At 43.0% G+C, this 15,063-nt stretch overlaps 1 protein-coding gene across 1 annotated transcript; it reads left to right on the top strand.

Annotated features, from left to right (window-relative positions):
• Nucleotides 1-21: 21 nt before the first annotated feature.
• LOC133059981 (DNA replication complex GINS protein PSF1-like) lies at nt 22-13,149 on the top strand. The gene is made up of 8 exons (XM_061147765.1): nt 22-27; nt 113-220; nt 4,482-4,546; nt 7,629-7,727; nt 8,297-8,385; nt 10,335-10,449; nt 11,257-11,325; nt 12,988-13,149. Exons 1-8 carry the CDS (start codon nt 22-24, stop codon nt 13,061-13,063), a joined length of 627 nt encoding a protein of 208 aa, XP_061003748.1. The 3' UTR covers nt 13,064-13,149.
• The last annotated feature ends 1,914 nt before the right edge of the window (nt 13,150-15,063 follow it).

Below are 15,063 nucleotides of genomic sequence, written 5' to 3'. Positions count from 1 at the left end.
GGCTGCACAACCGCGAGCGGGATGGCGGTTGTGCTTGTGGTTCCACTCCGTGGCTGTGGGCAGGTCGGTTTCGGTGGCTTCCCGCGCGCGGGGGTCGCCGCCATTTCCTCAGCGCCCCCCCGCCCCGCTTCCTGGAAGCCGCTGCGCGCGCGGGCTGCGCGGTGGGCGTCTCGCCCCGGTGACGCGCGGAGAGACCGGGAGACGGGCGGTTGGAGCTCAGGTGCGAGTTACCCCGCAGAGGTGGGGACGGGGTAGCCCGGGCGTTAGGGCCGCGCCCTGAGGGCTGCGGTGTGGGTAGCCCCCCGGGGCCGGCCAGGCAAACACCCTCCCCTCCCCGCCGCGGAAGGGCGGGCCGCAAGGGGGCTCTGGGGCGGGAGGTTCGCTCTTCACTCACAAGGCTTTTCAGAGGAGCCATGGGATTTCTCTGTGTTTAGATAGCGGTTGCAGTGCTTATGGCTCATCTGGTAAAGAATCCGCCTGCAATGTGGGACACCTGGATTCAGTCCCTGGGTTGGGAAGATCCCCTGGAGAAGGGAAAGGCTACCCACTCCACTATTATGGCATAGACTGCCACAAAGAGTCAGACTGAGCGACTTTCACTTCACTAATTAAGGGGCTTCCCCGTATTTAAGGGGCTTCCCTCATAGCTCAGTCGGTAAAGAATCTGCCTGCAAAGCAGGAGACCCAGGTTCGATTCTTGGGTTGGGAAGATCCTCTGGAGAAGAAAATGGCAACCCACTCCAGTATTCCTTCCTGGAGAAACCCATGGACAGAGGAGCCTGGCAGTCTGCAGCCCATGGGATTGCAAGAGTTGGACACGATTTAGGGACTAAACCACCACGCAGGCCTTAGGGGAATGGATCAGATAGAAAAAAGACTGGTTCTGAGTGGGTTATGATAGACAGCACGAGAGATGGATGTGGTCAACAGCCCGGTCGGGGGTCACTGAACAGCTTGTCCTGAGAGGACAGGTCTTATAGGTACAGGACAGGGGTGGAGTTGAGAGGAATAGCGGGGGAGGGGAAACACCGCGTCTCTGGAGGCTTCTCTCAGGAAGCAGAGTAAACATCTGGCGGTCATCAGGGAGAGCCTTTGGGTAAGGTGAGTTTTGTTTTGAACATTCAAGAGCACTTAGTCTGACACTTGGCCATTTAACAGATGGGGAAGCTGAACCACTGGAGTTATGCATCAAGTTAATGGGCATGTCTGAACTTGCAGTTGTTGGAAGCTGAGCCCCAGCTTGAATTCTGTTCCAGCCTGTTATTCTTGCAACTTCAGGCAGTTACCTTATCTAAAAAGTTAGGAGACCACAGTGGGCGGTTCACTGGAGACGTAGATCGCAGAGGGTTTGTTGTTCAGTCCCTAAGTCATGCCCCAGTCTTTATGACCGCATGTACTGAGGCCTGACACCAGGCTTCCCTGTCCTTCCCTGTCTCCCTGAGTTTACTCAAATTCATGTCCAGTGGGTCAGTGATGTCATCCAACCATCTCACCCTCTGTTGCCCCGTTCTCCTTCGTCATATCCTCAATCTTTCCCGGCATCAGGGTCTTTTCCAATGAGTCAGGTCTTTACATCAGGTGGCCAAAGTATTGGATTTTCAGCATCAGCATCAGTCCTTCCAAGGAATATTCAGGGTTGATTTCCTTTAAGATTGAGTGGATTGATTTCCTTGCTGTCCAAGGGACTCTCAAGAGTCTTCTGTAACACTACAGTTCAAAAGCATCAATTCTTTGGTGCTCAGCCTTCTTTATGATCCAACTCTCATATCCGTACATTCCTTCTGGAAAAAGCATAGCTTTGACTATAGGGAGGGACTTTGGTCTGCAAAGCCTTCTAGGCTGGTCATAGCTTTTCTTCCAAGGAGCCAGGGTCTTTAAATTTCATGGCTGCAGTCACCATCCGCAATGATTTAGGAGCCCAAGAAAATAAATTCTGCCACTGTTTTCATTTTTGCCCTATCTATTTGCCATGAAGCGATGGGACCAGGTACCATGATCTTAGTTTTTGAATGCTGAGTTTTAAGCCAGATATTTGAGAAGGGTGGAGGCTTTCCAATATGTCCCCACTAGGGTGGGAAGACTAGGTCACACGGGAAGAAAGGAGCCCAAAGGTGCAGACAGTGCCCACAGGTGCTGGCTTTTCAGACTGTTAGTCCGGCTGTCTAGTTCGCTCAGACTTGAAGTGTTGGTTTCCCACTTTGGGAAGCGGCAGGGTGGAGGGGGGAGATTCAGGGATGAACTTAGAAGTGTAAAATCACTGGCTTTTCTGGGTCTTAGAGGGTGTCAGTGCACCTTTTCTTGCAGTTGTGGCTGCCTTTGGGGGCTGGCCACTGGGACAGCTGAGTTGGAATTAGACTAAGAATTGGTCTTGATCTGATTGAGCCCTCACACCCTGAACCCACACATGCTTTCAAGAATCATTCCTCCCTGGCAGATGGTAGCTGGTTTAGAGCAGGGACTCTGCCTTGTTCATTCCAGAATCCCTCATGGTTAGGTGCTGTGTTTGGCAAATTGGAATGATGCACTTTGTATCTGCAGAACTGATCATCGTTTGAGTCTTTAGGAAAATTATCTTGAGTTTCCAGGGGCTTACAGCTGGAGGTGGGAGCAGAAAATGATGCAATTCCCAGAGTAAATTTTAAAAATTTAAGTCTTAAAAAAAAAATAAAAATTTAAATCTGAAAACTCGGTTGTATCTTTACAAGTTTATTTCATACTTATCTTTTGTATACCTGCTGATCTCCTAATCGTGCAAGAGTTTCAGCTGTCCTTTAAAATAATATTTGTGATAAAAGGAATACTTAAGTGAATTCTAGTAAGTCAGACTTTTCCATGATATCTTTTTAACCAGTTGATGAAAGAGTAGGTAAAATCATGTCTCCATTTTTCATTAGAAATCATTTCTTACATCCAAGCAGCATTAAATAGTGTAATTTTGTAGTTATAAACCATAGTGCTAAAGCTTTTTTTTTTTTTTTTGCTAATGCATCTATTTTGGCTCTAACAGTAGATGGGTTGCTTATCATTGTTTTGTTTTGAGGTTTCTTTTGTTTGTTTGTTTTTTTGGTTGTCATTGTTATAGCATTGTTGGGTTTTATTTTGGTAAAATTTTAATTGAAATGTAGTTTATGTACAGTGTTTCAGGCATAGGGGTTTCCTGTTGCCACACATTGTGTAGCATTTATGAATTTTATAATTCTAGTATTTTTATCCTTCCAAGGGAAATTGTTTTAGAAATTTGTCAAAGGAGAAAGTGGAAAAACTCCTTTTACCTTTCTGTTTTCTATCCTAGCAGTGTGTAGGTTTTTTTTTTTTTTTTTTTTTTTCAGTAGTAACCTTTTAAGATCCTTTTCCAATTAATAAGTTATTTTCATGCTTTTGTCATGTGTTATTACTTCTGTAGACTGTTGGTTTTTTATCATTAGTTTTATTGAGGTATAATTTATGTATAACACAATACACATTTTAATAGAGTTTGGACAAATATATACAATCCTTATAACCAGCAACCCAACCAAGATTTCTGCTATCCCAAGGATTCCCTTTTCTCTTTTGTGACACTGGCTACTTCCCATCTGCAGCCTTAGGTAGCCAAGGATTTTCTTTCCCCTACAGATTATATTTGTCTTTTTTATTGTATTTCTGGAGTCCACATGCCAGCAATAGCAAACTCCTCTGTACAGGGCCAGCTAGAAGCATACAGTGTGTGCTCCTTTCTGTCTGACTTCTCAGTCTTTAAGATTATCCTTAATGACTATGTTGATTGTGTATTTTGTTGGTAATTCATTCCTTTTATTTTTTTTAATTGTGGTAAGTGATACAAAACTAAATGTTGCCATTTCTAACCATTCTTCTGTGTCCACTTCAGTGGTATTAATTATATTCCCATTGTTGTGCAACCATCACCTCTATTTCCAAAGCTTTTTCATAACCCCAAATAAACTCTATAGCTTTTAAGCAGTGACTGCCCACTCTCCTACCCCCTCAGCCTGGTAGCCTCTAATCTACTCTGCTTCTATGAGTTTGCCTATTCTAGACATTTCAGATGAGTTGCATCATACCATATTTGTCCTTTTGTGTCTAGCTTATTTCAGTAAGCAGTGTTTTCAAAGTTCATGTTGTATCTATCAGCATTTTCCTTTTGACTGAGTAATTTTCCATTGAATAGACATACTTTGTATGAACATAGGTTTTCAGTTCTCTTGAGTGTGTACCTAGAAGAGGAATTGCTGGATAATATGGAAATTCGAAATTTGACTTTTTGTGGACTCACAAGGCTGTTTTCTATAGGGCTGTACCATTTTACATTGCTACCTGCATTGGACAAGGGTTCCAGTTTCTCCCCATCCACTCCAACACTTGTTATTATAGCCATCTTAGTAAGTGTGGAAGGACTATTGGTTTTTCATAAGATACATAAGCAAAGACTGTTGCTACCAACTTGGTAGGGGAATTAATGAGTGTAATTGTATATGTTCCAGGAGGATGAACTGAGGCAAGTTCTAGAGGAGATGAAAGCCTTAGACGAGCAAAACCTACCTGATGTGTAAGTTGGTAAGTTGATATTTTAAAACAGTTTAAGAAATATGATATTGATGTCAGATCATCTTAACATTATTTTTTAGATATGATTTGTTTTTTGTGTTTTTTTTTAATTCTCTGTGAGCCTGGTCATACCCTAGCTATACAGAAGTAGAAGGATTTGTGTTAATGATTCTTATGTCTCTAGGGACGAAATAGTGCTTGGCACATGGTAGATGTTCAATAAATACTTCTTGTTTGACTGGTGTGACTTGAAAGGAATTAGGGTGGATCCAAAAGAGATGATCCAGGAGCAAGTAACAGAGCTGATGAGTAAAGTGCATTGTTTCCACTGCTTGTTTTCATCAGGTGAGGCCTTAGTGGGCTTAAAGGGAGAACAGGCAGCTTGCAAATTTAGCAGGAGTAGCAGAGACTTGTGAAAGCTTGACTGAAGTTGGCTGGGAACTCGTGCTGCAGAACACTACAGCTTGGTAGGCTAGAGGGTTCTGGAGTTGCAGACTGTCTAGAGCCAAGCATGGTAGTTGGCACAGGGGAGAATTTGAGCTGAATGACAAACTTCAGAGGACCTGTGATTGGGTGAATAAGACACAAGAGTACTGACTGCTGGCAGGAAAAGGAGTTATTGAGAGCTCATCCTGGAGAGAAGTATGTCTGCAACTTGAGATTTCGTCCCTGGCCTTGTTCGGTAGTGTTTTCATCAGTTGGTTGGGCATAGAAATCGGTAGCATGTTGTTAGGGTGCGTGGAGTACACAGAACGGCAGGGACACTTTGCAGTGACTGTGTTACTGATGATGAGGAACTGATGTGCAAGAGGTCTGCGGTCAATGTAAGGGAAATGGAAAGTCCTGCACTCGGGTTCCCAAGTCCTTCATTTGTTCCTGCAACTCAGCAGTTATGAGCTGACAAAGGGCTCTGGTGTTTCAATTGTAAACAGCAGAATCAAGAGGTTTGGCCCCATGGCCCTCAACAGTGTCATGCGGAAGACAGGTGTTAAATGCGGATAAAGCGGGTCAGAGTACCTGCTGTGAAGGAAAACACCATACTGGGAGGAGAGTCATGCACTGAAAATATTGGTAGATTGTGAAATCTGGGAAATTCTTTCCGAGGAATAGACTCTTCAGCTGGAGCCTGAAGAAGCGGGTTTTAGCGAGGAAGTAACTGTGGGCAGAGAGCATTCTAGTTAGAGGAAACAGCATGTGCAAAGGCCCTGAGTCTTGAAAGAGGGTGGGATGCCCAGGGACCTGGGCCTTCCCAAAGGCCAGTGTGGCTGGAACTTAGTGAGCAGGCCGAGAGGAACACCAGGGGAGATTTCTAAGCATGTGGGGCAGGTGGTGGCATGTTTGTGTTCTAAGGTCATCTAAGGACGACCCTGGCCCCATGTGGATAGGGGATGGTGGGATCGAGAGGGAGGATGGGGGTCATGCAGGTGACAGGAGAGGTGAGCCAGACCAGGGGAAAGGAGAACAGTTTACACACCTGTTTAGGAGGTGACTGAACAGGCCTCGGTCCAGTAAGGGAATGATTTTCCTCTGTTCGTACCATGGGGACAATCAGGATCCAAAATTCTGTGCCGTATCCTCCTAGTTTGGTTCTGGGCAGGACACCACTATTATCAGTTTCTGGTTAAAATTCTCTGTCAGAAGAAATATATTCCTATTTCATTGCTCACATGGAAATGTGAATATTTTAAGGAAGTTCTTTTGTACTAAATCATGTACTTTGATGTTAAGTTGGGTGTATTTTATTTGTGCAATTCATTATAATCAAGAGCATATTTTAAGCAGTGTGGAGAATAAATCTAACATTTCTAGAATGGCAGAAGTGTCTAGAACAGATCTAGAAGACATGGTACATCTATGTACATGGTACATATCTAGAAGACACGGGACATATATTTTGCCTCTATTTTCAGGTCTAGAGCAGGCACATACATTTTGTATTTAATCTGTTCCCTTTTAACACTCTAAAGTAGATATTTATTAATTCTGTACATCTGGTTTTGTTTTTCGTTTTTTTTTTTTTTTTTTCTTTTCAATTGTGGTTAAGATACACACCAGATAGTTCAGTGGTAAAGAATCTGACTGCCAATGCAGGAGTTGCATTCCCTGGGTCGGGAAGATCCCCTGGAGAAGGAACTGGTGACCCACTCCAGTCTCTTTCCTGGAAAATTCCAAGGACAGAGTAGCCTGGCAGGATACAGTCTATGGGGTCAGAAAGAGTTGGACACGACTGAGTGACTGAGCACACATACAATTCAGTGTATTCTAAACATTCATAGTGTCATATAGCTATCACCACCACCACCTTCTCCAGAACTCTTCGTTTTACAAAACTGAAACACCATACCCAGTAAACAATTGTACATCTGATTGGAAAGGGTGATGCTTGTCTGATATCTAAGGAGACACGTATTTTATAGGGTAAAGCCAAAATTTTCTCCCCCTCTGTGTACAGGACCGTAAAGTACAAACATGCACAGAGTTGAAGATAAAGAACTATTTCTTGGATGAGTGGAGGAGCATTTGACTTTAGAGTCTTTTGCTCACTTTATGGGAATGAAGATTTGACAGTATTGATATCATAGAAAGAAGACTCCATAGGATGAGAGCACGATGTGAGGCCATAGTCTTATGCACTGTGATATTTGATCTCTTATCCCATCATGAAAAAGGGATTCTCAAAAGTGAGGCAAAGATTGTCTTTTGGAGACAATGGAAATTAATCAGTGTACAAAACCCAAGGTGCCACATGGCTAAACAAGAGAATGGGATTGTGATCCTAGGCAAATTAGTTAAATATTTATTTATTTATTTAATTGTGCACACAGCTTGCTGGATCCTAGTTCCCTGACCAGGGATTGAACCTGTGCCCTCAGCAGTGAAAGTGCAGTGTCTTAAACATTGGACGGCCAGGGAATTCCCTGACTCTTTTCTATTTTATCCTATTAGCAAAAGCTCTGACGTGGAGGCAGGTAGGTTAACTACTAACACAAATGGCTGACTACTAGTATGGCCTCAGTTGTTAGCTGACTTTGAAAATGTGACTTGTTCTCAGTAGACATTCTTTTCCTTAAAATTTTTACCAGGAATAACGCAAAGTCAAGAGGACGAGGTGATTTGGTCCCAGCCATCAAGTTTCGACACTGTTCTTTGCTAAGAAGTCAGCGCTGCGCCGAAGCCGGCCTGTGAGCTTCTGTGTTTGCGGGGGTGGCAGGGAGCAGGCGGCGTTCCCGTCCCAGGGGGTGTCAGAAATTATTGGAGCTGTCTCTTCAGTGCACATTGTGAATTTTCTGTTTCCTTTTAAATGTTTTTTATCATGGAAAGTTGCAGTATTCTTAAACTAGGGAGTAGGATTACATACAGCCCCCCATGGAGCCATCATATATGTCAAACAGTTCCTAACATCTTGCCATAATTGCTTCGTCTTGTTTTATGTGTCTAGGCTAAACATTAGGCATTTTACCGCTGAATAGTTTTGTAGGCATCTTTAAGAAATAAGGCCCTCTGGGGCCTTTTCTCACTGTATAATTGACCTGTGACCTCTGTGTAACTCTCCTGTCTGGAGCAGTGACCGTCCCTTCACAGCATCCATCCAGTCTGCTCCTCTTTTCCCTGTTGTCCCGAAGGTGTCCCCTTGCAGTGGTTTGTTTGCCTCCGGAACCAAATCAAACCCACGTGTTACCTTCTGGTGGATCAGTCCTAAGCCTTTCCTGATCAAGACAACTTCTGATCCAATGCGGTATTAATGTTCCAGGCATGACCGGCTGCTTCGGATTAGAGCCCTCGGGTGGGGTTATGGCAGTGTCTTGCCAAGTGCTTTACGATTTCACATGTCTGCTGAAGAGATAAGTTAACACTCTTGTTCAAATCTGTAAAGTCGGAAACTGGCTGAGCTTCTGGCTCAGCTTCTACAGTAGTATTTATAGTACTTGTCTTTTTGTTTGAACCTTTGATTTTCAGTAGTTTTTGGTCTGTTTGAGAATGGTAGTAGTAATTCTAAATGCTGTATGGAAAACTACTGTTAACAAAATAAAGGGTCCCGTTATGTTAGTTGCTAGAGATCCATCAGTAGGGTGCAAAACCGGCATCATTATTTGGAAATTTTTCATAAAATATGTGTGTGTACATACTTTGCTTGGGGCTTCCCAGGTGGCACTTGTGGTAAAGAACTTGCCTGGCAATGTAGGAGACGTAAGTGATGCAAGTTCAATCCCTGGGTTGGGAAGATCCCCTGGAGGAGGACTTGGCAACCCACTCCAGTATTCTTGCCTGGAGAATCCCATGGACGAGGACCCTGGTAGGCTACAGTCCATACAGTCACAGAGAGTCGGACACGACTGAAGAGACTCAGCAGGCACACACATACTTTGCTTATATTTGTGAATATGTGTGATGAATTCTTGATTTGTTCAGTCACTGAGGCACAATATTTAAGGACACAGGATTGAAGGCAAGCAGACTCTTGTGGAAATATTGGCTCTGCTTCTGTGAGATCCTAGGCAGGAGGCTCCATCTCTCCCTGTGCCTAAATTCCCTCATTTGCAAAGTGAAAGTCATAGCATCTGCTGCAGTGACTTCAGACACTAACTCCCTAGTCAGACCAAAATTCATAGGTTAAGACTGCCCTCACTTCACAAACCAGCTATGGCTTGGGGGTTCCCAGGGCCACTCTCCCTTCTGACCACCTGGCTGCAAATTCAGAGGTTCCCACTCTCGCCTCAGGTTTGAGGCTTTTAGCCTCTTGACATCATTGCAGAGAGGAGAGGGGAGCCAGAAGTAGGGCTCCGTCACCTGTGATTCAGTCCGTCATAGTTTGATACATCGATGCACCTGTGTCCTGACATCCAGACTTGTGCGAGCTTCCCTGGTTGACACCACATCATGTGCATTGTTCCATGGCAGTGTGCCGGGAGGATGGTGTGTCCTGATTCCTCGGGGAGGGGAAATCAAAGCTTCACATCTGGGACCCTCCCAGACCTCACCCTGGGTGTCTCTTCCTTTGGTTGGTTCTCATTTGTATTCCTTTCACTACAGTACAACAGTGGACATCAGGGCAGTGGTTTCCTGGGTCCTGAGAGTCGTTCTAGCAAAGTATCCAACCTGAGGGAGGGGTGTATGTGTGTATGTATACATGTGCATGCTTTACTAGTGAAGGTTATGAAGATGTTTTTCTGTACAGTCTTCTCGGAGTTATCTTGTTTTATTTTTCACAGAGATAACCATGGTACTGGAATAGATTCTTGTGAATAATATGAGCCAAGTTGCATGTCTGTGGTTGGCGGGGAGGGTGGCGGCTTTCTTTTGTCTTTGTCTGTTTGTCCTTGTACCTTTTTCATACTGTTTAAATGATTATAATTTTGTAGTACTTCTTAAGTAAGTTTTCCCATTTTGTTCTTCTTTCTCAAGTGTCTTGACTATTTTTGGCTTTTTGCATTTGCATGTAAATTTTAGCCTTATTTATCAAGTTTGATATTTTTGAACAATTGGAGTTTTGATTGAGAATGACTTGGATCTATAAATCAGTTAACAGTATTGTAATACTGAATCATCCAGTCCTTGAAAGTGGTGTATCATTCTGCATTATTAGGTACCACTGTGCAGAATGACCAATACCTACTGTTCCAGGTACCAGTGCTTGGTTCATAAGAGGCAATCAATAATATTTGTAGTTTGAATGAATGGTCATAGAGACGATGCATGTGGGCGTCTGTGCTGTTTTTGAAAGGCTTAGTGTACAGTTTCTGCAAGTTTATTTTCTTACTGCTTTGTCAAATGGCCATCTTTATGTTTCCAGGTGGACTGGTTCAATGGTTACAAAATGTCCCTTGCTACCATGAGGTCATTGGCAGGAGACCAAGGTTTGGACATCACACAGGATGTGAAACCTCCAAAAAGCCTATATATAGAAGTAAGTATACCTTTAAAAAAAATGGGTGTTTCTTTAATTCTTAGAGTGTGCTTACTTTTGTCCAAAGGAGGGGGTATATGAATATCTACTACTGTATATAGGCATATAACTTGGAGACACCATAGGTTTGGTTTCTGACTCATAATTATGTGAATATTCACTGAAACATGTCACACAAATCTTTTGGTTTCCCCGCGCATGTGAAACATGCTTACACTCATCTATTGAGTATTTCTTAGCATTATATACATATTTTATTGCTAAAAAATCCTGCTCTCTGACAATGCAGGGTTGATACAAATCTTTAGTTTGTAAAAAAAAAAAAAAAATCAATATTGGAGAAGCACAATAATGCAAAACACAAACAAGAGAGGAAACATAAACCCAAACCAAAACATTTGCCTGTAGTCGGAATGGGATTGAACAATTAAAAATTTCTGGCGGTACCTGTTTTTAAAGTTTTAGCTTTAGAACCATGTAAATATTTTACACATTCTTAAAAGAAAATGAAATCAAAGTGAAAAACCAACCCAAAACTCTCCTTGGCATCTCCTTCAGTTTCCTTTCTGTCCATGCTGACCTATACATATATTCAGAGATTTGCCATTTTTCTTCCTCCCCATCAGAACTGGACAGTTTGAACTGCTAGAATGCCTCAGGAAAGAATGCTAAGCCTAACTACACAGAGAAGACGCAAACAGAGCCTAACGCTTACCTGTAGGTGCATGTGCACTGCCCAGCTACTGGATGGTGACTCCATAATAAAAAATAATGTAGATATTGTAAAACATCAGTTTTTCTTTTCTGGTGCGGTGTCTAAAAGACTATGGAGAATTTGAAGTTGAAGATGGTACTTCAGTGCTATTAAAAAAAAAACATAGCCAGGGATTTACTGTCTTAGGATACTTTAACTTTTTAAAGGTGTCAAATGATGGAAATGTTGGAATCAGCAGTAAACAACATACCACCTTGCGATGATCATTTGTGTCATAGACATTAAGTTTACCATAAATATCCTTTTATCCTTTTTCTAAAACCTTGAAGCAGAAAGGGACGGTACAGTTGACCCTTGAACATCATGTAGGGATAATGGGTGTAGTCAAACTGCCCGCTCCCCACAGGTTCTAGCACACGGGCTTCCATTGTGGCAGCACGCAGACTTGGTAGTTGTGGTGTGTGGGCTCTGTGGCATGTGGATTCTAGAGTTTGTGTGCAGAAGCCTTCCTCTTGATGAGATTTTGTCTCTCAGGATCAACCTGTAAAACTGGGGTAACTTAAAAGCATCATCTACTCTAGTGGACATTAAGGGGCTTCTAACATGTCTTAGCACATCTGAAATAAGATTTCTATAAAATCTGTGTTATAGATCACCCACACAATGTGAAATATTAATAGGGAAACATTTTCCTACCATACAGTCCTTTATTGTTGACTCTATGGGGCATGTTTCTCATTGCCCAGAAATGAGAACAAATGTCTTTAGTAGACATTGGAATAACTGTTCAGTGAACAACTCCATCGTTTTTTTTTTTTCCTTTTCCTTTTTGGATTTCACAGTTGTAAGACTTAAACATTCAGTTAAGTTAGCCACCAGCCCTTGGCCCATGGGTCTTCATGACTGGTTGGCAGGAGTTTCTTTGGCCGTGGGTCCCACGCGAGGCCTTTGAGCTTGTAGAGAACTGTCAGGCGCACGGTGCTGCTGAAACAGCATCCGCTTCCTTGAGCACTTACTCTACTCGCTTCTTCAGTTCCTTTCTAGAGTTCTCTACGCTGCACTTTCTAATGCACTGTTTTTCATTTTTACTCAGGGATCTATATCTGTCTAGTCTTTGAGTTTCCTTTGGTCACCTGTGAGCTTGAAAAGTCTTCCTTCCTCACTCCCTGCCCCTCCCCGTACCAGAATTTAGTCAGTGTGCCCTTGTGGGTTAAGCCTTGCTGTTTGGGAGGGAATGAGACCAGGAGATGCCATTCCAGCTCAGAATGAGAGCAGTGAGCTCTCAGGAGATACAGAGGATGAGCCTTTGCCGGGCATCACTTGCCTCACACACAACATGTGGCCAGCATTCTTGGGTTACAAAGACTTTTCATCCTTGAAGAATATGGGAGAAAAATTGCACTGTTAGAGGAATGACTGTTCAGACATAGATCCTCGAAGAGGTTTAGTGGAGAATACACTCCTTCCACGTGCCTTCTTAGTGAACTGTTGCCACAGCCCTTGTGGTCCGTGGCCCAGATCACCTACCTGGCTTTCCTGTGTTTAAATCTTAAAATGCGAACACTGAAGAGAATACCTACTAGAATTCATAAGTCTTTAGTTTAAATTTAACTTAAGCAAGGAATGCATTTGTGTATAAAATTCAGATTTTAGTATAGCTCTAAGTAACATCTATTTCGGTTGATGAAAATAGCAAATATACTTAAGCTTACTTTAACTCCTTCACTGGTGCAGTTTGAAATATTCATCATGTATTGCTGATTTTTAATGACACAACATGTAATTTAAAACACGTTTCATTCCTCTCTCTTCCTCCCCTCTCCCCTGAGCACTTTTTACCTCGGTGGAAGTACGAGCAGCTGATTAGACAAGGCGTTCTGGAGCGTGTGCTGTCATGACCCCTGGCCAGATGGCTGCTAAGACTCCCTCCTGGTGTGAGACTGCACCAACCAAGGTCACTTCTCCACCTCCCTCTCTACCTCCCCAAGGCCCACTGCTTTTTGGTTCTCAAATGGAAACTTTCTTTATGCAGGAATGCCTTGCAGAAGAGTATGGTTAGTTTGTTTTCTTTTTTTTCTTTTCATTTGGATGTTAATTTCTCTTTTTTTCATTTCTGAATATAATCCCATTACCTTCCATGGTAAACATATTTGTGAATCTGTGTTGTATGTTTGTACTTTGAAGTATTGGTTCTCAAAAGAGAGTTTGCACTCTGGCCATACAGAGAATCCACACACATCCACCCTGCTGTCCACAGCTCTACAGCAGAGTCCAAGGTCAGGGTTTTAGCAGATGCTGAGCTTAAAGAGAATGCTTCCCGGCGCGTAAACTGCCATTTCTCATTCTGTCCTCACAGCGTGCAGGAGGTTTGAGTTTCTATCGTACAGGATTCTCCCCTTTGTGTAGTAAGCTGTCTCTGTAATCACGACGTCCTACAATTCCCCAAATGCTACCCTGTGTTTCAGTTTCATGCCAGTGAACACTTGTTAGATGTTCGTCTCTTTTAAACACTGAGGGAAAGCTTCACCTGGTGTGAAGGGAGGCCTCGTGTCCCTCTGCCTCTTGGATTGTTGCTGGAAGTGTGCTGTGCAGGCCAGGGAGCTGCATTTCCGAAGTTTGTTTCCAAATCCCATGGGCAGGTGGAGCTGGCGGTCTCTAAAGGACACAATGGATTTTGCCCATTTCCAGTGGTGGCTGGTCTGGCTCGTGCCTGTGTGCAAGCTTGTGTCGCAGGATGTCCATTTTGGAAAAGGAAATTGAGATTGGGGCTAGGAAAGGAATTTTGTGCAATTTCACCCCAAGAGTCACATTGACCAAAAAGTCACAGGAAGAGCTGATCAGCTAAGTGGAGGGCAATTTCTACTGTCCATTGAAATGATAGGCATCAGAGAGGCACAATGGGGTTCCTACCTGCTGGTCAGTACCCTTTCTCCACCAGTCCCCTCCATGACCAGCCTAGTAATCTCAGAGACATTCAAGTTTAAAACCCAGATAAACCCAGTACCTGGTGCTCTCTGTACAATGTATTTCTTAGACGGGAATATTTCAGGCCAAAATTATACTCAAGTAGTCAAGCTACGGAGAGCCTCTACCTAGGGTATGGATCTGCATATTTTCACAATACATGTATTAAAACTTCGGTCAGCAGGCTGCCCTTGGCAGATTCTTTTCCAAGCTGTGAGGCTCACAGGATCTGGTTCCCGACCGGGGATTGAACCTGCACCCTGGGCGTTGAAAGCACAGAGCCCTAACCATGTACCTCTAGGGAATCCCCTCATTCTTAAAAATACTTCTTTCCATAGATTCATAGCCAGATCAGATTTTCATCTGAATCTCTGCCAGGAAACAATAAGGAAAATTTCTCTAGTGAATGGGATGGATGATGTTTTAATTGTAAGCCAGTGGTCACTTCCCTTGCATTCTGCTCTTCCAAGCATGTGGAACCATGTGCAGGGGAGCCCAGAGTCCATGTGAGTCAGCTGTGAGGAGGAACCTGCAGTAAAGGCCAATGCCCTGTTGCCAGCCCAGCATCATTCCTGTATATAAACTGTATGTTATACTTTTCTGATTCATTCCCAAAATAAAATAATAAGTATAGTTCTTATTTGAAGTAAATGTATACTGGTTGAAAAGTTAAAATTTTGTAGGTTTTATTGATTTATGTTGGTTGGTTCTATAGAGTTCTGTCTAGAATTTAAAAATATATATATATATTTTTTAATTTAAAGGTAATGCACAATTAAAAAGATAAAAGAAAACATACAATGTAGAAAATCAAAGTAAGTTCCCATTTTACCTACTAAATGCCACCGTCCAGTGTGCCCATTGTTAACTGATTACAGATATAAAATGCAATCCCATTTCAGGTGTTTTTCCAATGAAATACTTTTCAGTTTTT

Source organism: Dama dama, chromosome 7 (genome assembly GCF_033118175.1).
Source record: "Dama dama isolate Ldn47 chromosome 7, ASM3311817v1, whole genome shotgun sequence".
Classification (NCBI taxonomy): Eukaryota; Metazoa; Chordata; class Mammalia; order Artiodactyla; family Cervidae; genus Dama; species Dama dama.
Note: the sequence above shows the minus strand (reverse complement) of the source record. Positions and strands in the feature narration are given on the sequence as shown.